At 36.0% G+C, this 23,986-nt stretch overlaps 1 protein-coding gene and 1 pseudogene across 4 annotated transcripts in view; one reads left to right on the plus strand and one right to left on the minus strand.

Annotated features, from left to right (window-relative positions):
• Positions 1 to 5,243, minus strand: LOC129900225 (uncharacterized; annotated as a pseudogene). The gene is made up of 3 exons (XR_008769583.1): positions 5,088 to 5,243; positions 460 to 2,993; positions 1 to 351 (listed from the first exon to the last, which is right to left on the minus strand). The product of XR_008769583.1 is annotated as an uncharacterized LOC129900225 (transcript).
• LOC129901370 (protein transport protein SEC24 B-like) overlaps positions 4,936 to 23,986 on the plus strand; it is a 24,144-nt gene continuing 5,093 nt past the window's right edge. The window contains exons 1-18 of one of the 3 annotated variants that reach the window (XM_055976522.1): positions 4,936 to 5,333; positions 9,620 to 9,786; positions 12,629 to 13,451; positions 15,129 to 15,344; positions 15,478 to 15,552; positions 15,721 to 15,819; positions 17,218 to 17,329; positions 18,296 to 18,423; positions 18,738 to 18,857; positions 19,693 to 19,773; positions 20,566 to 20,643; positions 20,756 to 20,848; positions 21,734 to 21,788; positions 22,330 to 22,406; positions 23,127 to 23,198; positions 23,326 to 23,409; positions 23,604 to 23,723; positions 23,831 to 23,899. In XM_055976522.1, coding sequence (XP_055832497.1) covers positions 12,654 to 13,451; positions 15,129 to 15,344; positions 15,478 to 15,552; positions 15,721 to 15,819; positions 17,218 to 17,329; positions 18,296 to 18,423; positions 18,738 to 18,857; positions 19,693 to 19,773; positions 20,566 to 20,643; positions 20,756 to 20,848; positions 21,734 to 21,788; positions 22,330 to 22,406; positions 23,127 to 23,198; positions 23,326 to 23,409; positions 23,604 to 23,723; positions 23,831 to 23,899 — 2,277 coding nt within the window. In that variant the 5' untranslated portion in view covers positions 4,936 to 5,333; positions 9,620 to 9,786; positions 12,629 to 12,653. The remainder of the gene's footprint in view (positions 5,334 to 9,619; positions 9,787 to 12,628; positions 13,452 to 15,128; positions 15,345 to 15,477; positions 15,553 to 15,720; positions 15,820 to 17,217; positions 17,330 to 18,295; positions 18,424 to 18,737; positions 18,858 to 19,692; positions 19,774 to 20,565; positions 20,644 to 20,755; positions 20,849 to 21,733; positions 21,789 to 22,329; positions 22,407 to 23,126; positions 23,199 to 23,325; positions 23,410 to 23,603; positions 23,724 to 23,830; positions 23,900 to 23,986) is intronic. The other 2 variants (XM_055976523.1, XM_055976521.1) reach the window with 2 other exon arrangements.

Here is a 23,986-nt window from a genome sequence, read left to right on the forward strand (position 1 = left end):
TTCGAGACAAGAAGCAGTAAATGATTTTAAAAAATGATACCAAAAACAACATAGACTTCGAGACAAACAACAGAAGCAGAGAAACACAATTAAACTCATAATCAAAATGCTACCTTAAAAACAAGGTGGTGTAGTGTGTACCTAGTTCAACAACAGAAGTAAAACTCCAAACCTAAAACATGAAATAACTAGATAATTGTTGCAGTAGTAACTACCAGTTTGATCGAAGGACCGACAGACAACATCTATCTTATAAAGACACTGAAATCACATAACAAGTAGTGCTACCATGGCGAGAGTAGGGAGAACAACCGCTCAACAATCTTCTTCCCACAGCTCCAACTAAAAGCCCTATACACAAAAAAAGAAAAAATCAATACAAGCAAAAATCGTAGCACATGTAGATAGATACCAAGTTATAGATAACATCAAAATAGATAAAAACTTAGGAAGTCTTACCTTATCAATAGCTAGTGATCAAGAATCTTCATAGGCAAGATGGAACTTTTTTTTTGAGAAGGAATAAACCACGTAACCGGCATAATTGGACTAGCAAGAAGAAACTTAAAAGGGAAGATACCAAAGACCAGGAACAGAAAAGGATACAAGTAACTATTAATTCCCCTACCCAATTTTCATTCCCAAAAAACAGAAAATTGGTGAAACAACTTCAAGAGGAAGAAGTAGATGATATATCCTATTCAGAGTAGAGAAGAAAAACTGACAAGAATACATATAAAGGTATGATGATGACCAGCCCATTCAAGCATTCAAGGAATAGCAAGACTTAGATATATCAAATGTCCATATCTTGGTTCTATCATGCAAGACAGCGGAGAGATCGACGAGGATGTCACACACCGTATTGGGGCAGGAAGGATGAAATGGAGGCTCGCCTCCGGTGTGTTATGTGACAAGAAGGTGCCACCACAACTTAAGGGCAAGTTCTACAAAGTGGTCGTTAGACCAGCTATGTTGTATGGGGCGGAGTGTTGGCCAGTTAAGGTCTCCCACGTGCAAAGGATGAAGGTTGCCGAGATGAGAATGTTGAGATGGATGTGTGGGCATACCAGGAGTGACAAGATTAGAAATGAGGCTATTCGAGAAAAGGTAGGAGTGGCCTCGGTGGAAGACAAGATGCGGGAAACGCGACTGAGATGGTTTGGACATGTGAAGAGGAGAGTCCCAGATGCACCAGTGCGGAGATGTGAGAGGCTGGCCATGGATTGTTTCAGAAGAGGTAGGGGTAGGCCGAAGAAATATTGGGGAGAGGTGATCAGACAGGACATGGCGCATTTACGACTTACCGAGGACATGACCCTAGATAGGAGGGTGTGGAGGACACACATTAGGGTAGAAGGCTAGTACATAATGATTTTATTCTCCCTTATTCGTAGGCGTATTAACACACTATGATTTCTTGTACTCTGATGTATGCTATTTATGGTATTATCCAATAATAATATCTACTGTTTTTGTGCTTTGATTATAATATTGTTTGGACCGTTTTCGTCATCTACTTATTTATTCTAATATTCTTGTCTAACCTTTTTCTATGCTTTTATTGAGCCGAGGGTCTTTCGGAAACAGCCGTCCTACATTGGTAGGAGTCAGGTCTGCGTACACTCTACCCTCCCCAGACCCCACGATGTGGGATTTCACTGGGTTGTTGTTGTTGTAGATATATCAAATGTCCTATTATCTAGTCATGAATTTGAATCTACCAAGAGATAGAGAAGGTTAGGATGCAAGAATGGATGAAAAGGCTAAGAGTCTAGTAACTGAATAAAACAGAAGTATAAAGGGATGCTAACTAATCTGGTAGGGTCTAAGATATATATAATATCTCTGACAAACAGAATATCTAAAGGGACATGAAAAGGCAATAAGAAGGAACAATCCTATGACAACTGGAATCAAGAATGAGAATTGATGGTTATAATGAATTGATATCCAGGGCATTATAGATAGTTGAACAACAAGTTACGCAACCCCTACAAAGAACTCCAAGTTATCTCTATTGATTACTGCAATAGGAGCATCTCAAATCAACACCCAGTTTCTTCTTCCACTGATCAATGCACTAGTACAAGCATACTCCATTTGTTGAACCCCTCATAGTCTAACCATGTCTGCACATAAATGCATGAACTTTGAATATACTGGAGAGAGTTGATCAACCAGCCATGGCTCATATAAAATTTCCCTTAAAACAACCACTCTTGACAGGTGTTGAAATTCCACTACTGATCTACCACGAGAAACACTAACTGAAACAATAACTTTCGAACTAAAAACTGATTTATTCACCATATGAACTATCTACTATTACCCAATACGAAAACTACATAATCACCTATTTAGCTGCTATCCAGACCTCCCACCACACATTCATCCATCCTTAATTTCAAGGTTGAGCATGAGACGAAGAGTTTGTATCACCGAGTCAGTGCCGTCATATACAACTCCCGGAGAAAGGCTGCGCTCCCTGGTTGGAGACTTGGCAATGGGACGTAAATCAATATCAGATGCTGAAGTAGGAAATTCAAGAGAAGCATTCCTTTTAGTCCGAAGGGAAAATTTGGGCATGGGCAAAGAACTAGGGGGAGGAGAATTCGAATAAGCTGGCCCTGCCCATAGTTCAGAAAATGAAAACTCATCATTCAAGGAATTCTCATTCCTAGAACCAACATCCACTTTAAGGTTAAATGGTATCGAAATCATGCTGTTTCTGGATGGTTTTCTGGATTTCCTTTGATCTTCAGAGTAAGGCCGCTTAACAGTATTAACGGGCAATGATGTTAAAGGTAATCGCGTTTTGGGCGATACAGAACCCGAAAAGGCTCGTTTGCAAGACTTCGATAGGGTTTGAAATAAACCTGCTCTGGACTCAAAAGACCATTCTCCCTGAACCCATCAGACGGAGGTGAACCAGATGACCCAAATCGAGCAGGATCATGTGCTGTACTTCTCCCATAGAATTGATTCTGATGCTGAGCAAGTCATTTTCAACTGAGAGAATAACTGATTCAATCAAATTTCACTATATTAACGACAAGCCTGAAGATCTAACAAGAAACAACAGAGGTCAAAGATTCATACTGGGTCTTTGAAATGCTGTAAAATGACTGATTTTCTTATCAATCAATATATTATCAGCAAATCCAAATCACTATCACTGAATCCAAACTATTCTTCAACATACACGTCTATGTAAAATCTATCCACAATCACCACTTCACCCTTCAGTTTTTCTTCAGATCTATAATCCAGTAACAACAAAGAAGCAAACAGAGCAAAAAGAAGAAGATATCAATCAAATAACATGAGATCAAACAAATCAATAACTCAAAATCGAAAGACCCAAAACGAAAAGTCGAAAAAATTAACATCAGATAACACGACTACTACATCTCAATTTCAGCACTATATTTGTTTCGCGTTATATGTAAACCAACTCCATTCAGTACGAAAATCTAAGTACAAATCAAAGTTCTAAATTTCATTTTTCAGTAAAAAAAAAAAGAAAATTACCAGATATCAGAAAGTATATAATGAAGCAGCGTCTGAAAAGTATGATTTAGGATGAAATTTTTCTCCTTGACCTAACAACTTTATACGGACAGTAAATACTAGTACTACTTATTTGTATTGTCGTCAGTTCTCTTTGTATTAGCGAACCACCATAGATTCAGTCAATAAGCTTTTTCGAAACCTGAATCCCCGGATCTGAAATGAACCCTAAGTCGTATTCAAATTTAGTTTGAGGTCCAGCGGCGTGAACCCTCCGTTTATGATGTAATTACGAAAATGGCACTGACTCCTCCTGCGAGTAGGATGTTCGTCGTGGGTCCGTTTTGCATATGATTCAGATCCAAAATAATTGTCCGAAATTGGCTCACTCTAAAGTAATTTCAGAAAATACCCCTTTGCTTCAAATATATATCTGAGATACTTTTTAATCTAGCCTCAATTTATATATATATATATATATATATTATGATGATATTATTTAATATTTATTTAATATTTTAAAAATATTTAATTTCTTAATAATACCATAACATATACAACAACAAAGGTGAGGCGGCTGGGAAGAGTTGTCAGAATCACTTAGGACACCCCTTATAATAAATCCCATACGTGCAGAGCTTCAAGCACTGAGAAGGAGTCTCCTAAGTCCTAATGGCATTAGAACACCAATGCACCCTGTAGAAATTAACACAGACTCAATCGATGTTATAAATATGCTTAATCAGAATAATTTACTCTATAATAATCTACTTATGTCGAAATTGAAAATCACCAAATTGTCTCATATATTTAGCTAACAAAACATAGTAACAGATGCACTAGCAAAGAAAGGGACAAAGAAGACAATTTTTGATGAACCCATCATTTTATTAGTTCCTCCGGTGTGTTTGATCACAAAGAAGTATAAGCAGACATCTTAGGAACTACTTATGTTAGAACTATAAACATGTGTACGAATATTTTTCAGGATCGAAATGTAATCCAAACCACTACTAACAGCATTTCCAATGCGATGGATACTAACACTAACTATTAATATTATATATATATAAAAAACTTTCACCATCAATTATTATTATCACAAGAATTATGAATATTACCGACAATCATTATTAACCAATACTATATATCGTCAATCACTGTCATTATTCACAACGATCCATCACAATTACCAATTGTTATCATCAATCTTGTTAACCACTAGCTACTACCCGATTACGGCTTCTCCGATCGATTCATATCCACTATCATTAATAATCATCAACTATCATAGAATTTTTAAAAATAGTTTATTAATATAATACTAGATTAGTTTAATATTTTATTAAAATTGTTAACTTATTAAGCATTTTTTAAAAATTAAAATTATATTAATTATTCAGATGTTAATACAAAATATTGGTATTGGAATGTATAATACGATTTGCATTCCTCTCTCCCTCTACTCTCAACCTGCCGCCTCACCCTCTCCCCCCTTTCCTCCATTTTTTCCGACAACCTCTCCAAAAACCAAGCCAACGCCACCCTCCACTTCTATCTCTAAGCCGTCGCACCTCTTCTCCCCTCGTCTCTGCCTCTCCATCTCTTCGTCTCTCTCGTATCCTCTCTAGCCGCCGTCTCCGGCAAAGAAGAGATCGGCGAGGCAACCTCGGGGAACCGTCGTCGTCCCTGTTCCAAGCCACCATTTTCCAGAACCGCCGGACAGCCATGGATTCCGGCAAAGCAACGCGGCTATAGTGACGCTGAACGCCGCTGAGTTTAGAGCCGGACCGGCCAAGTATTTGAGTCGGAGTGTTTTGGTAAGAACAGATCTCTACGAATCTGTCCGCTGTATGGTCTTTCGATTAAGTTGTTTCTCTATTTCTTCCTTGGATGATTCTAAAATCTAAAGTCAGTTTGTTTGATGTTAAGTTTGTTTAGTATGAAACCTCCATCTCTGTCCAAATTGGCTTTGAATTTGCTAATTTACTCTTGTTAATGTGTTGCACTGATCTGGGCATTATTAAAGCCGTTAGTATACTGATTATTCCCTGATCTTTACACATTTCATTCCCTTAATTGATTCAGCAACCGTTTGAAATTAGTAAATTCTGTATTTAGTTTAATTGTAGTGCAAGCCAATATATCAATTGGTTATCTGATTCTGGAGTTTATTTATGGTAAGAGTAATATTCCTTGATCAATCTTCCTTTTCGTAGTATGTCTAATTGATATTTGTTATTATCTAATAACATTAGTCTTGATTTATTTAGATTCTTACTTGTTCCTATTATGGTAAACATTACTTAATTTCTGCCTAATTGATTCTTTTTGTGGGATTAAGGAAAAAGACTTCCCATGAATCATGCTTAATTAATTCTATTCCCTCTTACAATACCCTCTATACATCCCTATATAAGAAAGGTTTCTCAGTCATTATTGGGACATGGTTTTTCCATCACTGATCACTAAAAGGAAGGATCCTTTAACATATTCCCCAAAACACCAAACACTATTGCATACTATTCTTATAAGTCGGGATCCTATGTTTTACTTTAATTTTTTTATTTATAATTTGTATTACTTTATTTACTTGTTTCTCTATTCGGTTTAGTAATAATTTTGTAAACACTGCTCGATATAATAAAGAACTTGGGGACTGTATAAGGGGGAGGGGCACTAACGTGCTATATGTATTCACTTTATTTTTAACTTATGCCTGTATGTGTGCCTTTTAGATAAAGGTGGCTACTTTAGTTGACTGTTTGATCGTAACTATTAAAATTATATCATTATCATCATGCTTAAATTAAATTCTAAATTTGGTTTGAGTTTAATTTCTACATGTATTGATTTATTTCAAAATGATTTCCCTAACTTTTACATGCTTACCTTCGTCTAGTTTAAATTAAAACCACCAACTATTATTAGGATAACTGTTTTATGATCAAATTCACATTAGAACATGTACTTTATTTAGAAACCATGGCTATAGGATTTAATAATATTTTTAACATGTTAGCTATTTTAGATATCATGTTCATATAAGTTATTTAATATTTTTTTAGCATGTTAAAATCATCTAGATACCATGTCTATAGGACTTAGGCTTCATTTGTTTCCATTAAGATTCGGATGTCTGAATCTGAATAAGCATTTGAATATTAAGATGTCTAGATTTAAATACACATCTGAATATTAAGATGTGGTTTATAGATCTGAACACTGAATAATTATGACTGTTTGTTTTTAATAGTTGAATGTGCATATGAAATTAAACATTATATTGATAAACTATTATAAAAATTTCATTTTAACAAAAAGAATTACCTTCAATGTCTTTGCTTATGGATGAGCCTATATTCAAATATAAGAGATCATATTTTTAATAGGAACATAAATTTTTTTTATAGCAAAACGAAGAAAAAATTTATTAACTACTACTAACCATCCCACTCACTATTAGACATTAGAATAGTGTAATCTCACAAGTGGGTTTGATCATATTAGTGAGTTTGAAAGTTTGAAGATCAAAGAGACTCAATAAAATCAATGGTCGAAGACCAAATTCTAATAAGAAACCTCAAATATATATAAATTGTTCAACAATAACAATATATCTATTGTAATCACACAGAGGGTTTGATCATACAAAGTCTCAATTAAATTAGTGGCCTAAAACAAATTTTTAATAAAACACCTTAACTATGTACATAATTCAACAATGATAATATATTTAGTGTAATCTCACAAGTGAATTTGATGATCAAAGAGTCTCAATAAAATTAATAGCTTAAGATCAAATTTTAATAAGAAACTTCAAATATGTATACATTGTTATTAATTCACCACCAATTTATCTGAGAGAAAGCTTTCCCTTGTTGTTTTTACTTGCCTCAAGGATTCTTGACAAACATTAATACACCAAAAATATTATTGCAACAAGAGTTCTTGACAAACATCAATACACCCCATAAAAATTGTTAATATTAAAAAAATACTTGTAAAGATTATGAAAATTTATCAGTTCAAGAGGAAAAAATTGGTGTTGATTGTGGAAAGAGAGGAAGAAAATTTGTAGCTGTGAGAGCAAAGTCGTGCAAAGAGAGAGAGAAAGAGGCGAGGCGTTGTTTTGTTATTTTTTATAGCGTATTTAATAAGTTTGAATGTTGTTAAGACTCTGCTATTCAAATCCATTAAGAGTTTTTTTTTTAAAAAAAACAAATGGACTTAATGGGCTGAATCTGAATGGTTCAGATTCAGGCCTAAAAAACAAACGCACTTTATGAGCTGAATCTGAATGATTAAGATTTAGACCTCCATTAAGTGCAAACAAATGATGCCTTAATGAATATTTTAGTATTTTATAGAAATCATGTCTATAGTATTTAATAATATTTTCAGAATGTTATTTAGATGTAAGAAATATTTTCAGAATGTTGTTTTGCGTAGAAATCATGCTTATAGGTTAAAAATGACCTTACTAGTTAAACATATCTTATATAGTATGACGTTATTTTTATCAATCTAGAAATTATGCCCATAGGACATAATAAATAATTCTCTGTTAATTTATATAGAAACCATGCCTATAGGATTTCAATAAATATTTTTCATGTTATTCTATTTTTAAACCATATCTATAGCTTTAATTAATTTTTAGCATGTTATGTTATATTTAGAGGTCACGTTTATAGTATTTTAAATAAATTTTCAGCATGTTATGTTAATAACTAAATTGTCATAAATACCTTTCCTTCAGTGCAATCACCCCTAATAATTAAAACTGCCCTCATATATCGAAATAATGAAACTTTGCCTTAATATTATTCCAGTTATGTATTAATTTGGTATGCACACATACTTTATGTGCTAAATGTAGTCTTACTTGTTTTTCATTTGACGATATGTCTAATTAGGAGGCCTATAATTTCTTAGCCTAGAACCTACCTAATTAGTAAATTCAATGCCTCTTGGATATTAAGTTGGGATGATAGGCACCTTTAGTACGTTAGTTTTTATTTCTTTTAGAACGCTTTTAGGATCATAATAATAAATGAACCTAGGAAGGGTAGGGGTAGATAGGCCCTCGGAAATGATGTAAGGTGATCCTAGCATAAAAATGACACACTTCGTAATTGTCTTCCGTTAATAAGCCGGGCGTTGATCCGAGTATGATAAAAATTAATTTAGTTTGTTAAATCTTTAATTTTTTAATTCTTTAATATTTTTTACTTGTATTTATTTGGGGTAGTCTAGCTAATAAAAAATGATTTTTCTTCTATATATAATTGTGCAAATTATGTCTTCTCGCTTGTGTATTTCTTTCATTTTTATGTTAGTTAATGTTTAGTTTCTATTCTTTGACTTCTTTTGTTTTAAATATTCTCTATCACTTTAGTCACCCATTAGTTAATTAAAATAAGAGACCTTATTTGCTATATTTTTTAACCCCACATAATTTATAAGATTCGGTCGGGACCCTCATTTGTGGACCTCGAAAGGTGCCTAACACCTTCCTTTTGAGGTAATTTGAACCCTTACCTGATCTTTGGTTGCGACAGACCTTTAAATCACTTTATTTGCTAATTAGTTTAGAATGGTGCCCTAACACGCCTTTAAATAGTTAGGTGACGACTCTTCTTTTTTAAATCCTAAAAAGATTTGTCACGTCGTTGCAACCCTGTTTTGAGAAAAATGGGGCGCGACAACGTCAATTTCTGGGGTTTGGACCAATCAGATTGGGTTATTTTCAAAACTATCCTAGACAATAAAAAAAGAAATAATACAATCAAAGGGAAAATCTCAATTTGCACAGGCAAAGAGTAAATATTTTCCCTTCTTCCCTATTGAGCAATCGTTCGATTACTGAAATCTTCACAAATTCTGATCTATAAACCCAACACCCGCACCCCTCTCTCTCTAGCTTGCCGCACGCCATCTTCATCTCCTAGATCTTCAGGTTTAACATTTTCTGATCGATATGGATGATGTTCAATGCTATGTTTATGTGAATGCATTCAATTTTAGAATTTGGTAGATTTCAGAGTTGGGATTTCTTATACAAATCTAACTGTTTTTAATTGAATTGGGTTTTCTGTTTCAGATCAAAGTCATTGAAAACCCTGGTTCGCGAAAAGCACGATTTTTTCACTTGTAACGGTAAGGGTTACGGTGAGCAGGCCAATTCATTCACAATTTAATTTAAAAACAACGTCGTTTCGTTGTTGCCGGCGTCAACATCTTTCAATTAAATTAACATCTTTTTTGCTGGTTAGTGTTCCCTTTTTTTCATATCATTTACGGCTCTTATTTATCTGCCTTATTTTTGTGGATATGATTGGCTGATTCTGATACATTTAGTTGAGTTGGAATTTGTTTTGGTGAGAAATTTGGTAATAATCAATGGCAGCTTCAGGGCCGAACTAGTTTAGTTCGTATGAACCCTTTCAACTTTTACTTTCACCATAAATCATAGGCAGTTTGATCCTTTTTTATTAATATAATTTTCAAAGTTGCTGCCATGTGACCAGGAGGTCACGGGTTCAAGCCTTGGAAACAGCCTCTGGCAGAAATGCAAGGCAAGGCTGCGTACAATAGACCCTTGTGGTCAGGCCCTTCCCCGGACCCCGCGCATAGCGGGAGCTTTAGTGCACCGGGCTGCCCCTTTTTTTCATCTTGGATGGAGCATTTCTAATTATCAATGTCAACTCCAGGACTCAATTAGTTTAGTTTGTATGGACCCTTTCAACTTTTACTTTCACCATTAATCATAGGCAGGTCGATCCTTTTAACTATGAGAGTAAGAACACGGGATATCAAACAATGGAAGATTTCAAGGGGAGGAATACACTAGATATAAAGCTGAGTTTATCAATACCATGAGAAGAGAACTTCAGAAAGAAATAAATATCATGTTGCATAGATTCAAAGATAGAGGGGCAGATAATTTAATGAGCAAATTAGGCATTGTGTTTCTAGAATTACAAATTTATTAGAATAACATCTCGAAATTGAAGGAGAAGAAGCACATTCATAATACGAAGTTAGATGAAAATTTCATTTTTAAATAAGTTTGAGGGTGAAAATGATTTATACTTTGTTATGTAATCTCACTGTGGCAACTTTAGATCTGGGAAAGATTTTTTTTGTCCACAAAGAAAGCTAGAAAATGTCTGTTAAATAAGGAACTTTAACTCAATAGGTTAGTCCTTAGAGAAATAGTGGAAGTCTAGTTGGCAAAAACATGGTGCAGAGAGTAAATTGTACCATCACTAAAGCATCACTTTCTGTATGTATGTATATATATTGTTCTTCAAAATTGAAAAATGGGATAATGAATTTAACTCTTCTTGTATGTTATTCTCTGCTTTGATTTGCCAGTTAGTTTTGGATTAAACCAAAAAGAGGTGTAGTAGTTCAAAATATAAGAACTTTTATTAATAGAATGGTTGAGTAAAGAAACATCAGTGTTAATAACAATCATCATATTCATTTGAACAAAGGCGCCAATGGATGAGACAAGTAACATATTTGTCCCTTGGATTTGTGGTTAGTGGTAGCTACTTTTTCTTGTTGATTTTGATCTTATTGACTGGTTTGTTTTCCTATTTGTCTTTTCAATTAATAATTATGAAGGAATCCAAAGAGTAAAAAGAAACAAAGTCATACAATTTGACTCGTTTGTTAATAACCGAACTCATTAATGGAGGAATAATAGTCTTCTACCATTTCAGTGGAATAAATGCACAATTGATCTCTCTCCAGCCTTAGGATCTTTATTTGTTTATCTACCCACACTATTGTCTTAAATTTTTCTCTCCTTTTTTTTATAATTGTGGTATCTGGGCCAGCTTGCACACATCTCGACTTATTCCACGAGATTACCTCCTACCATCAATAAGTACTAGGTAACTTTGTATCCACCAAGGCTAGAACATATTAAAAGACATCACCTAGTGTTTTTGTCTCGTAATTGAACCTGAGACCTCATGGTGCTCAGTCCACTTCATTAACTACTAAGCCACACCCCTAGGTGCATTGTTTTCAAATTGAGTCTCTCTTAATTTGTTCTTTTCTGCACCTACTTCTAAGATTTGATCCCTGCGTTTGGAGAAATTAGTTTTGTTCTTTTCCCAGTGATTTCTATATATCTATTATGATGTGATTGTCTCCTCCCACGCCCAAGCACAACAAAGTATGTGCCCTAGATCTTCCTTAAAATGATACCGGGTGCTAGTTTGGGTTCTTCTTCTCTCAATGGCCTTTTGTTGTTCTCTTCCTATGTAGTTTGTCTCTAATATCTAAAGAGGGTATTTATGTCGATGCCTATCATCCCTGTTTAGCTAGTTTGCATTTTCTTGTGTCTAAATTTCATTTTTCGGTAAAAAATCGATTACCTGATAAAAAACTTAAAAGGCTGAATTAATTCTCAAATTATCCTCATTCTTTAACCAATCCCATTTGTATCCCGTAGTTAGGACTCATTTTAAAAAAAGACTCATTTTTATCGCCGCAGAAATTATGTTCTTGCCAAAGAGGCCAGTTTTGTCTATGTGAAATTAACCCCCCTCTCTGTAATCTCTCAGGAAGAACCGTTTTCTGTCCATCTTCTTTGCTTCCAGATCTAGGAGTTCTCCGCCTTCCATCTTCTTCTCTTTAAATCTGTCAGCTCTATTTTTGTTTCATGAAATGTTTGAGTTCTTTTTGCTAATTTCTGTTGATTTGGAGCTTGTGGTGTTTGATCTTGGTCAGCCTTGTGGATTGAACCTTTCCTCTGATGCTATTTCTAGGTGTCGGTGTGTTATTGTCCGTCTTCCAGCTTCTTTGGGTCCCATGTGCTGAAATGAAGTAGGAAAGTTGGGTGGGAATTAATATCTGATGCTTTTTTGATGGTTTAATCAACATCTGATGTATTGTGTGGTTATTTTTCTTTTGTGGTTAATGTTATGGACTTGGTTTCCTTTGAATCAATATGGCTTTAAACATGTGTTTTTTTTTTTGCTTGCTGAATGTTTGATATAGTGAAGATTGCTGTTCTTATTTTTATTTTTTTTTGGTCTATTGATTTTATTTATTTATTTATTGAACTTTTTTCTTCTGGCTTCTGTTCTAGAGTTTTGGGAAATTTGGAAATAATAATGGCAGCTCCAGGAGGACCTAGACCAAGGAATGCACCACCACCCAATTATAACCCTAATGCACTTGCTGATGGCATGCAAAATCTGCAAGTAAATAGGCCCAATCATCCACCTAGTGCTCTTAGGCCTAATACCCCATTTGGGCAGCAACCACCTTTTGCTGGTGGACCACCTGTTAGTCGCCCAGGACCTCCACCACCTGGTGTATTCCCGAGAGGTCCTGCACCTCCTAGTGGTCCTCCACACACTGGATTGCCTCCTCCTGTGTCTCAGTCTGTTCCTCCCTTTGCATCTCGGCCACCTCCTCCTGGTGTAATGCCTCCTTCTATGGGTGGTGCACCCCCTCCACCTGGGTCTTTGCCTTCTGCATTGGGTCCTCGTCCGGGCCCTCCGGGTCCCTTTTCTTCTTCGCCATTGACAACAGGTCCTGCTGTGCCGCCACCATCAAGCATTTCTAGTTTGGTTAGTAATGGGCCACCGGCAGGTGGGCCGGGAATGATGCAGGGCAGAGCACGTTTTCCTCCTCCAAGCAATACAATGAGGCCACGATTTGGAGCTCCTCCTCCAGCTATGGTTTCACCTGGCGCTTTTTCTCAGCCTTCAGGCATGCGGTCACCCTTTGGAAGTTCATCATCTGTCAGCACAACACCAGTTACAGCACAACCACCACCACCATTTTCAGGATCATTTCAGAATGTACCACCTCCTTCAGGTTCCTCCCCATTTGCAGCATCTGTTCAAGCCATGCCTCCGCCCATGGGTGCTCCTTATGGAACACAGTCGTGGCAACCCCATCAGGTGATCTTTATATGCCTATCTTCCTGTACTTGTTTTGGAAGGTGAAATCTATATATTTTCCTTTTTTTTTTATTGTCATGTGCATATGATATTGAAGGAAAAAAAACAATAGAGTTTGTTTCAGATCCCTGGTGTTAAAGAGTTTTCCCTCAACCCATTAGCGAAGTATAATTTATTTTGTGTAATCTTTGAAGCTGAGATATATATTTAGTTCTTGCCTGTGATAGATTACAAAAGAAGTCATAGGATATTTAAACAAAGGCAGCCCGGTGCAATAAAAGAATTCATAGGATATATATATTTTAATTTGCGCCAACAACTTTTGGATCAACAAGCCACACAAGATGTATTTCTATACGTGTTTATTTATTTATTTAAAAAACCAACAAGAAATGTTGGCCTGTTGGGTTCTGTCATCAAGGAATCAAAAATTTTCAGGGGGCCTAGTGTTGAAGAGATGCTTCATGACTTTAGGATAGAAATATCAATCATATTCAGAAAGCGGTCACTGTTTGGTGCTGTTGATGAGTAGCTTGAGAATGATATCAATACTCTGTCAATTGCCGTTCGATGTTATCAGACAATCAAATGTGGAAGTAGTAGGGTCTAAAACTGAAGAAAAACATACACTGTGAAGGGCTGTAATGAGTTAAAATTTAGAAAGGGGTGAAAATAATTTTCTCCCTCCAACTTGGTTTAAAATGTCAAATTTCCCCTCCAACTTTATGCAATTGTAACTCGTGCATTGTCTACTGTGCCTTTGCATTCTATGTGCCTTCTTTTTTCTATTTTTGATAGTTTAATTCATTTCATCTAGTTTATTACTCCCATAATAGTCAATGATGTCATAATTTATTCATTCAAAGTTAAATAAAGAAGTATTTTTATGAATTTGTGATGAAATGTACTGCTATTTCAAATAATTTTTATTTTAGTTGCATGTGCATTATAAAATTATCTTTTTCACATAAAACCGAGTTTTAATTCTCATTAACAAAGTTACCTACATGAATACTTTTTTTTAATTTAAAACTTTGAATATGTTGTTTGGAATTCTTTCATTATTCGAAGTTCTTAATATGATGTTTGATCACTGCATAAATAAAAATTGTTTTTATTATAAGTTTTTATATTTTGCTAGGTCTTTTTCCATGCTTGAAAGTAATGAAAACAATAATTTTCAGTATCATTTATTTGCTTTATCTAAATTAATTCAAACTATAAAGAGAGAAATCCTTTTATAAGTTTGTTGCGAAATCTGCCACTGATTTTGATAATTGTTGTATCTTATCTCAAGTGTATAAGTACTTGTAAACGAAAAATGTTAAGTACAAGTTTTCTTAAGCATGAAAAATATAAACATTATCAAAGTATAGTACACCACCTTTGCAGTTTGGCTGGACCATCTGGAAAGGATAACTATCTTTCTCAATTGAAGCTACAACTCCTTTCTTAATCAACGGAGGTATAATGATCTTAATAAAACTTATATATAATTCAAAAGGACCCTTTTAAGTACATGGCACATTTCCAATGTAATGTTTTTTTTTCTTTTTTCCTATTGAAATCGTATATTTATGTGGATCACATGTTGGGTCAAGTATATTGGTTTCAGTATGCTTTTACTGTGTTTCCACTTTCATCTGAAGTGCATATTCTGAGTTTACTCATTTACAGGGGGCTCCGCCTTCTGCTATCCCTGGTTCGATGCAACCACCAAGTATGTATGGAATGTCACCTCCTCTTCCAAATCAGGCAGTAGCTTCGATAACTCCTTCTATTGGCCATACCAGCCCATCAAAAGTTGATCCCAATCAAATTCCGCGCCCTATTCCAAATACTTGTGTAGTTCTGCATGACACCCGACAAGGCAACCAAGCCAATCCCCCTCCGGTAAATCATTATTTTATTTAGGAACATTTGGCCTCTAATATCTTGCTTGGTTGTATTGGACTGCTGCATATGCAGCTGAACTTCTTTTGGTTCTTATTGCTGTTTCCTGTTTTTCTTTTTTGCCCACTTGAAGCCTGCCACAAGTGACTATATTGTTAGGGATACTGGAAATTGCAGCCCACGGTACATGAGGTGTACTATTAATCAGGTACTAAACTTCTTTGCGTTGTTTTTTGTCTCTGTTTTATTCTTCCCTCTATGGATTCTGCATTATACTCTTTATCTTTCTATGAAATGAGAAGCTTATTAACCATATATTTATTTCCCATTAAAGCACTAATTATTGATGATATGGTCCTTATTGTTCGTGTAACAGATACCATGTACCGTTGACCTTTTGACAACCTCGGCAATGCAATTGGCTTTATTGGTACAGCCCTTGGCTCTTCCTCATCTATCTGAAGAGCCCCTCCAGGTAAATGCATTTTTTGCATATATATTTTTATTTTAATAGCCTTTTTGTACCCTTGCGTGTCATTATATGTGAACCTGTCTGTGTGGGCACGAAGATCAAGTGGAGAGAAAAGACTTTTAGAACGTGTGGTCTTAAACTTGCCTTGATATTTATGTGGCTATAAAACCATGTCATTATGGGTAAAATAAGAAGTTTAAAGTGAAATTGTTTCTAAATGTAGAGTAATGTCATTTTTTTTTCAAACAGGCTAAAAATAAAAGAGTAAAACCTTTGACGGATACAAAGTAATAGTTTTTGGCGTACAATATTGGGTATACCTTGATGAAAGATGATATAAGATATATTTTTATCCAAGAGCACGAGGATATAACAATTCGGAAGGAAAGATACAACGAGACCTTTTTTGAGAAGGAATTTAACAAGACTTTTGAGCACAAAAAAGATTAAAACTCACGCACGGGATTTGAGCCAAAGCTATTGGGTTCTACTAAACCCATAACTTTTAAGTCTGGCTCCGCCTTGCTTCCATGTCCCCCCTCTTTTCTCATCTCTTTCAACCTTTGATAGCTAGAGCTCTTCCACCTTTGCACCTTCACCCATGTGGCAGGCTCTAGTGATGGCAGCTTAGCTACTTTCTGTCACATAGCCGCTAATCTTGAATTTTATGTACCTCTCCAACTGGATTATTGTGGACTTCCATTTTTTATTTTTTGTTTTTGAGAAGGTAAGTAAGCTTCATATTAAAAGAAACAGGCAACCTAGCACTGAACATGTGCTAACTGCTAAGGCAGTACATAGGCTAGGATTCCCTCCTATGTTGCTCGGGCTCTTCAAAAATGTCAGTGGGTACGTTTCAGATTCTCCAAAAGTAGTGTATTTTTGGAGAATCTGACATGGCTGCGGCAAGTGAAGAGTCCGCGCAACTTAGATTCCCTCACTTCAAAAGCAATATTTTGAACTTCCTAATTTTGACCCCCAACTAGCATATTAGCCTCAAATCAAACCAAAAGCAGAACTTTCTCATATGTGATTAACAGAAGATCAAGCTATCATGTGCAAACAAATAATATTTTCATTGTGAAGTTTTGTATAAGTGATTATTACAATTATGTTTGTTGAGATTTTGTTGAAGTACTACTGTGTGGTGTATTCTAAGATGTACAATTGATTGCAGTGACCCTGAGGTCAGGGGAGTGTGCTTTTTATTTTTATTTTTCTTATTGTTTGGTAAAAGGAACAATCGTGAGATTTCCACTAATAATCATGGATCCTATGTTTATTCTTGTTATATATCTATTATCATCTCTACTTACTCTATATTCTGAGCATGTAGAGGCACTACAATGATGTAAATTGGTTTGGTAGTTCTTTTACCTTTGTGTTGTTTTTCCTTGATAGGTGGTTGATTTTGGGGAAAGTGGTCCTGTTCGGTGCTCCCGTTGCAAAGGCTATATAAATCCTTTCGTGAAGTTCATTGATCAGGGAAGACGTTTCATCTGTAACTTGTGTGGTAAGGATGAAATTAATTTATTCCCACTGAAGTTATGTGATATTTGGAGTCTAGAGCAGCTCTAGATATTATTTTAGAGACTCAATATTGAAATGCAATATAGAATGGTCGTGATGTTTTGTGTAAAAACTACAGGATACGAAACAGAAGTATCAAATTTTAGATTGTTAATGATATTCTTCTGCTCTAACTAGTCTAACAAAAAACACAAGCACGTTCTCAGACATCTAATAAACATTTTTACTGATCAACTGAGAACATGTGAGCCGTCTTACTTTTACACCTTCCATTTCATAAGAAGCTAAGAAGAAAATTATCTTTAAACATAGTCCTTTCTGGACCAAATTCAGATACAAGTGTTATTTGGAAGTGACATTGATAGATATCAATACGATCCTTATAGGTTGACATGTAAGTCTATACATGAAGCAGGCCTGTGAGCAACTTCATAAGTAAACTAATGCTCTGAAGTACCACAGTAAAAGCAAAGAATCACTGACTCTCTCTCTATCTCTTTCGTTTGGGGATAATTCACTTATCCTCTGTTAAATAGTCAAGGTGTGCACAAGCCGGCTTCGGCATTACCCAATCAATTCTATTTTTAGTGATATGGTCCTGCTTTGACAGCAAGACCTCTTCCATTTTCTATGGTATAGCTTGCATTTTCTGAACACCTTCCTAGTGGATGCGCATGATTGTGTTATAGCAGGAGAAATTCAATCTCCTAGTAGAAGACCAATTGGCCAGATTCCATGCTATTCACTGCAAATTACACATTTCCAAAACAATTTACTCTAAACGGTTAATGGAATGAACACCTGTGCCATCAGCTTCAATTAATAAATCGAATGCACAACTTAAAAATTGAAATGTAGAAACCATTTTCAATTTCCCAATGTTGCAATTTGAATGAAAATGTGCTGTTATGTAGTTTTCTTTTCATGTTTCTTGCCTTCCTTTTTGCAGGACATACTGATGAAACTCCACGTGACTATCAGTGCAACTTAGGTCCAGATGGCAGGCGTAGGGATGCTGATGAAAGGCCTGAACTATGCCGAGGAACCGTTGAGTTTGTCGCTACCAAGGAATATATGGTTGGTACCTTTTGGATACATTGGTTCAGGGATGTGATTGCATGACTTTATAGGAGTAATGCCATATTAAGTAGACATTCCGATCTCTGAGCTTTCAGTTTAGCTAGCTTTGGGCTTTCAAATTTACCATCTGAAGATGTTGTGCTATTTGGGGAAGCTAAACAGAATATAGTGGAATAAATACATAGGATTCATATGGCAATATCAACTAATTTGTAGATGCACTCCTTTCTTTGGTGTAGGGAATCCCTTAATTCGATTTTGTAACTTATTGGATTTTGCAGTAATAACTTGATATTTGTCTTGTGTTTCAGGTGCGAGATCCAATGCCCGCTGTGTATTTCTTCCTGATAGACGTTTCCATGAATGCCATACAGACTGGTGCAACTGCAGCTGCTTGCAGCGCAATCAGCCAAGTTATTTCTGATCTCCCTGTAAGTCTATTGTTTGTTTATGATGATGCGACATTCATTTTTTTACCTTTTGAGTAGAGAGAAAAGTACTTGGCTTGTCTTCTCAAGTGGAATCATCATAAATTAATTACATTCTTGTACTAAACCAGTGAGATTAACTAGAACTTGTGATGTAGCAAAGCAAGTACCCATGTAATTTGTCCTTTGAGATGATGAGAAAGGTTATTGATGCATCTGAATTGTGGAAAACCTAGTTTGTCTCCATTCTGAATAGTGCAATGTTGCACGAATGCTGCTTGGTCACTTTGGTTGGTTTATCCAAGAGTTCATCATGGAATATCTGTATTTAGTGGCTGTTGGCCCCTACAACATTACTTTTGTCAAAAAAATAATAATTTAGTGGCTGTTGGCTCCAGGGGGTGGGTGAGTGGGGGATGGATTATGCAAAAAGGATGAAGAGATTATGATGTGATAACCTGTCGATTTGCATCTCCTCAACCGATGGCTTCTAATAATTCCAGAAGGTAAAAGGAAAATGATGAATGTGACAAGAGAATTTAGGTGCTCTTGAATGTCTTTGATTGAGGGGTTCTTTTTTCGGCATCTGGTATTATTCTAGTTGAATTAACCCTGGATTGATCTGGTAAACAAAGCAATCTATGATCTAATGGAACTCGTGAGAGATGGGATCATTCAAGTGGTTAGAATGACGCGTTCACTAGGAGGAATGGATTAGGGTATAGATACTATTTGTGATACAGTTCAGCTAAGATGCATTTCTATTCAATTTTAATGCACAATAGGAATTCTTGAGAGTTAATGAGCTGTCTTTGACATTGAAAACTTATTATTGCAGGACGGTCCTCGGACATTGGTCGGAGTTGCTACATTCGACTCAACTATCCACTTTTACAATCTCAAGCGTGCATTGCAGCAGGTTTAACACATCCAAATGAGTTTGATTCTGCTAATTAAGATTTATAATCTGAAATTAAAAGATGCTTTGAAATCAGTGTTGAACCTTAATTAGTTGTCTTTGCCTTTTTCTCTTTGTTCAGCTAATGATGAACTGACAATTACTTTTAAGGGAAAAATGCAGTACTACTAGAATGATTATTGTCAGATTTCAGAAATGTGTTGCCTAGATGATTAACTAAATGCATTTCTTAAAGAATTTCTACAAGTGAAAATAAAATAAAAATCTTTAACTATGTGTATGTTGCTTGGACTCTTAAAAAATGTCAATTGGTGAGTGTAGGATCCTCCAAAAACAGTACATTTTTGGAGTATCCGATACGGGTGTGACAACATTTTTGGAGAGTCTTGAACAATATTAGATCTTGGAAACGGAGTTAGTAGTACTTACTAAAACAAAGTAAAATTATTCTTGTTTCCTTTTTCATTCTTGTTTTGTCTGTGATTAAGTCATGGGTTGCTGGAAGGAAATATTCGCCTTCAAAAGAGTACTGTATAGTCCTCAACTTCTCTGCCTTGATTTGCTGCTCATCCTCTTACTGCCTATTTGCTCCATTTTGCTAAATTCTGCAGTTCTCTCATTCTTAATCTATGGTATAGTTGGAGTCTATTTTACTTGTTCCGTGTTTCTCTGATTTGACTAGCTCATTTTTCTTTAATATGGATGCTTAAATGAGATTAGGGTTGTGGCAAATGGTTTAGGTTGGTGAAGTGCTTGTTTTCTGATAAGTTGATTCTGGATCTATATTTGCAGCCATTGATGCTTATAGTCCCTGATGTCCAAGACGTTTACACCCCACTTCAGACTGATGTTATCGTGCAGCTCTCGGAGGTTAGTTCTGCAAGACATTGAGCAACTTCTGATCATGTTCTCCTTGTTAAAAGCAGAATGACTAAGATCATCAGTGCGTCCTATGAAAGTGGTTACTTGTTTGTGTTTTCAGTGCCGTCAACACCTAGAGCTTCTACTAGAAAGCATCCCAACAATGTTCCAGAACAACAGGACTGCTGATTCAGCTTTTGGAGCTGCAGTCAAGGTATCAGTGCTTTACATAAAGTTAGTTTCCCAAGTTGTTATTTGGGTGATAAATCCACTTGTTATATTGTTTCGTTAAATCATAGATGGAGGAAGTATTTTCTGCGTTCCTTCTAAAATATGAGCAGTTAGGTCACCACAGTTGCCAATATGTTGCCTTCTCGGAAAAAAAAAAGAGGTCACCACAGTTGCCTGAGATTTTGCCATTCTAAGAAAAAGATTAGAAAAATTTAGTGTTATGTCTCTACAGGCAGATGCAGGGGTGGATGCAACCTTACGGTACTAAATTCATCTAAATCCTATACTTTTGACTCAAAGCATAAATTCATGTGTAAAAGTTGACTAAAATTGCAGTAAATGGTAGATATAAAGCCATAACTTTAAAAATATTGATGCACCCAAGGGAATGACCTAGTGGTCAATGTAGTGGCTTGAATCCCAGCAGTGAGAAAAACACTAGTCCTAGCCTTGTTGGACACAGTTACCTGATACTTGTCAGCTGTTGATGGTGGGAGGTGACAGGTATCCAATGTTGCTCGGACTCTTCAAAAGTGTCAGCAGGTGCGTGTCAGATTCTACAAAAGTAGTGTATTTTCGGAGAATCCGACACAGGTGCGGCATCGAAAGTGTAGAGTCCGTGCAATTTAGCAGGTATCCCGTGGAATTAATCGAGATGTGCGTAAGCTAGCACAAATACCATGCTTATCAAAAAATAAACTTCAAAAATATTAATGAGCTCAATGCTAAGAACATTGAAGATTGAACCCGTAGAATTTAAATCTGGAATCCGCCTCTATGCAGATGGGTGATTGCAAAAGCCTAACTACTGCAGTCTATGATGGATTATCATATTGATTGATTCTTACTTAGTGTTTTGTTACTTCAGGCTGCTTTCTTGGCAATGAAAAGCACCGGAGGCAAACTTCTTGTGTTTCAATCAGGTAAGGTGCTAAGTGCAGTGAACTTTTAAGTATCATGTACAAGTTCAACCTTGTGCGTCTAAAAGCAACTGTATCTCATCTGCATGCTTGCATTAAAACACCTTTTATCTTTGATCCCTCACTTCTCGTTTACAATGCACTGCTGATCGACTGTTTTGCGTTTATTCATTTACGCTTTTCTGTTTCCAATGCAATCTGCCTAAATAGGATGATACATAACAGGATTGCTTTCTATGGACCGTCTGGTTCTTTAAAAGTTGAAGTATTTCTAGGATAGCTATGTTTATATTATATTTTCAGTAAATTCCTGTTATGAAACTTTCCATCAAATATCTGGACCAAATACTTTGTTAAAAGCATGCTTTAGGAAATTGCCTTATAATTCCTCTTTTCTTTTTCACCTGGTGCATCAACAAGTTCATAGGTCCTGTGATATATTTCCTGTAAATGATCTGTTGCATGAGCTGTGCAACCTTGAGTCCTTGACTACACAAATTGTGATACGATTCTAAGCGTTGGCTATACTTGCTATGTTTTATAGTCCTGCCATCTACTGGTATTGGAGCCCTTTCTGCTAGAGAGGCTGAAGGAAGAACCAATGTATCAGCTGCAGAAAAGGTAAAATTATTGAACCAATTTTTAGTTCTTTAGGATATATCTGTCTCACTTTTAGGTTGTTTGTACTCAGTGTCCCCTAGTTTTTGTCCATCATTTCATATTTTCGATGTCACAAAACATCTTCCATTTACTATGTGGGCTCTGTCCGTAAAATTGTCCATATTCACTGTTGAATATATAGAAGCTTCTAATATTGTCATTAACATGATTAAGTGTGAGAGCTGTTGTCTCTTAATTGCCAACTTCTTATGAAAGAGAAAATCGGAGAAATGGATGGCAGTTTGCTCATCATTTCTTGAATTTTTTTGGTTATCATTCCACTGTTGAATCACCATCTTAAATCAGAGTGGTGGAATCATTTTTTTTGTGGTAAATGAGAGTGCCTTTTGTGGCTATCAATTTTCTTCTTAAATCTTGGGTTTAGGTGTATTCCTGCTAAGCTTTCACCAGAGTGTGATTGTCATTTTTCTTCTCGGTGATCAGTTTGCTTAGAACAGATGAAAGTTTGTATGCCAATGGTGTTAGTCTGGTACATTGAGGTATACTTTTAGTGTAGTCCGTCCGTGTAAGCATTGGACAAATCAACACTGAACTCTATCTGAGTTTTGTAATGTGCATGTCCAGCACCAATGTGTCGATGAATAAAATTTATTGCTTATGCCGGGAAAAAAAAACCATGGCATTGTTTATTAGGAAGAGTTATATGTTTTCCAATTTCAGGAGGCCAACAAGTTACTCCAGCCGGCTGACAAAACTCTGAAGACAATGGCTATTGAGTTTGCAGAGTATCAGGTGAGTTTATCTGAAAAGCCTGTGGAAGTATGATTCATTAAAGCACAAATAGGATGTTAAGAACCCCTTTTGTTCTTCTTATATTTATAATCGTTCACTTCAATTAATTAGATCTCAACTGCTTCAGGTCTGTGTTGACGTGTTTCTCACAACGCAATCCTATGTAGACATTGCCTCCATCTCGGTCATTCCTAGGACGACTGGTGGGCAGGTAACTGTGATGCTTGCTACTATTTTAGCTTGTCTTCTCCCGTAGGGCCTCGGTTATGATGCACTTACTCTTCATGGAATTTATGAACACTCTTATTATGCAACTTACTATATATGATAGCCACTTCACGTCATGTTCCCTTTTGATATTTTTACATCTAGGCTTGAGCCTTAAAGATGTTTCACTTGTGTCAGGTGTACTACTATTTCCCTTTCTCTGCTCTTGCTGATGCTGCTAAGCTATACAATGATCTTCGATGGAATATCACTAGGCCCCAAGGGTTTGAGGCAGTAATGCGTGTAAGATGTAGTCAGGTATACTCCCAAGTTTTCGGGTCTTCCTGTGCTTTTCTTATAGGTAACATACCTAATTTATGGAAAGTTGAAACTGAGCACTCATGCTGACCGTGTTCCATTTGCAGGGCCTGCAAGTTCAAGAGTACTCTGGAAATTACTGTAAAAGAATTCCAACAGATGTTGATCTACCTGCGGTTCGTACCTCTATCCCCCCCCCCCCCACACACACACATGCACGCACAAACACACAGAGAGAATTATGCAGAAACTGCACATCTGTA

Source organism: Solanum dulcamara, chromosome 8, assembly GCF_947179165.1.
Source record: "Solanum dulcamara chromosome 8, daSolDulc1.2, whole genome shotgun sequence".
Lineage (NCBI taxonomy): Eukaryota > Viridiplantae > Streptophyta > Magnoliopsida > Solanales > Solanaceae > Solanum > Solanum dulcamara.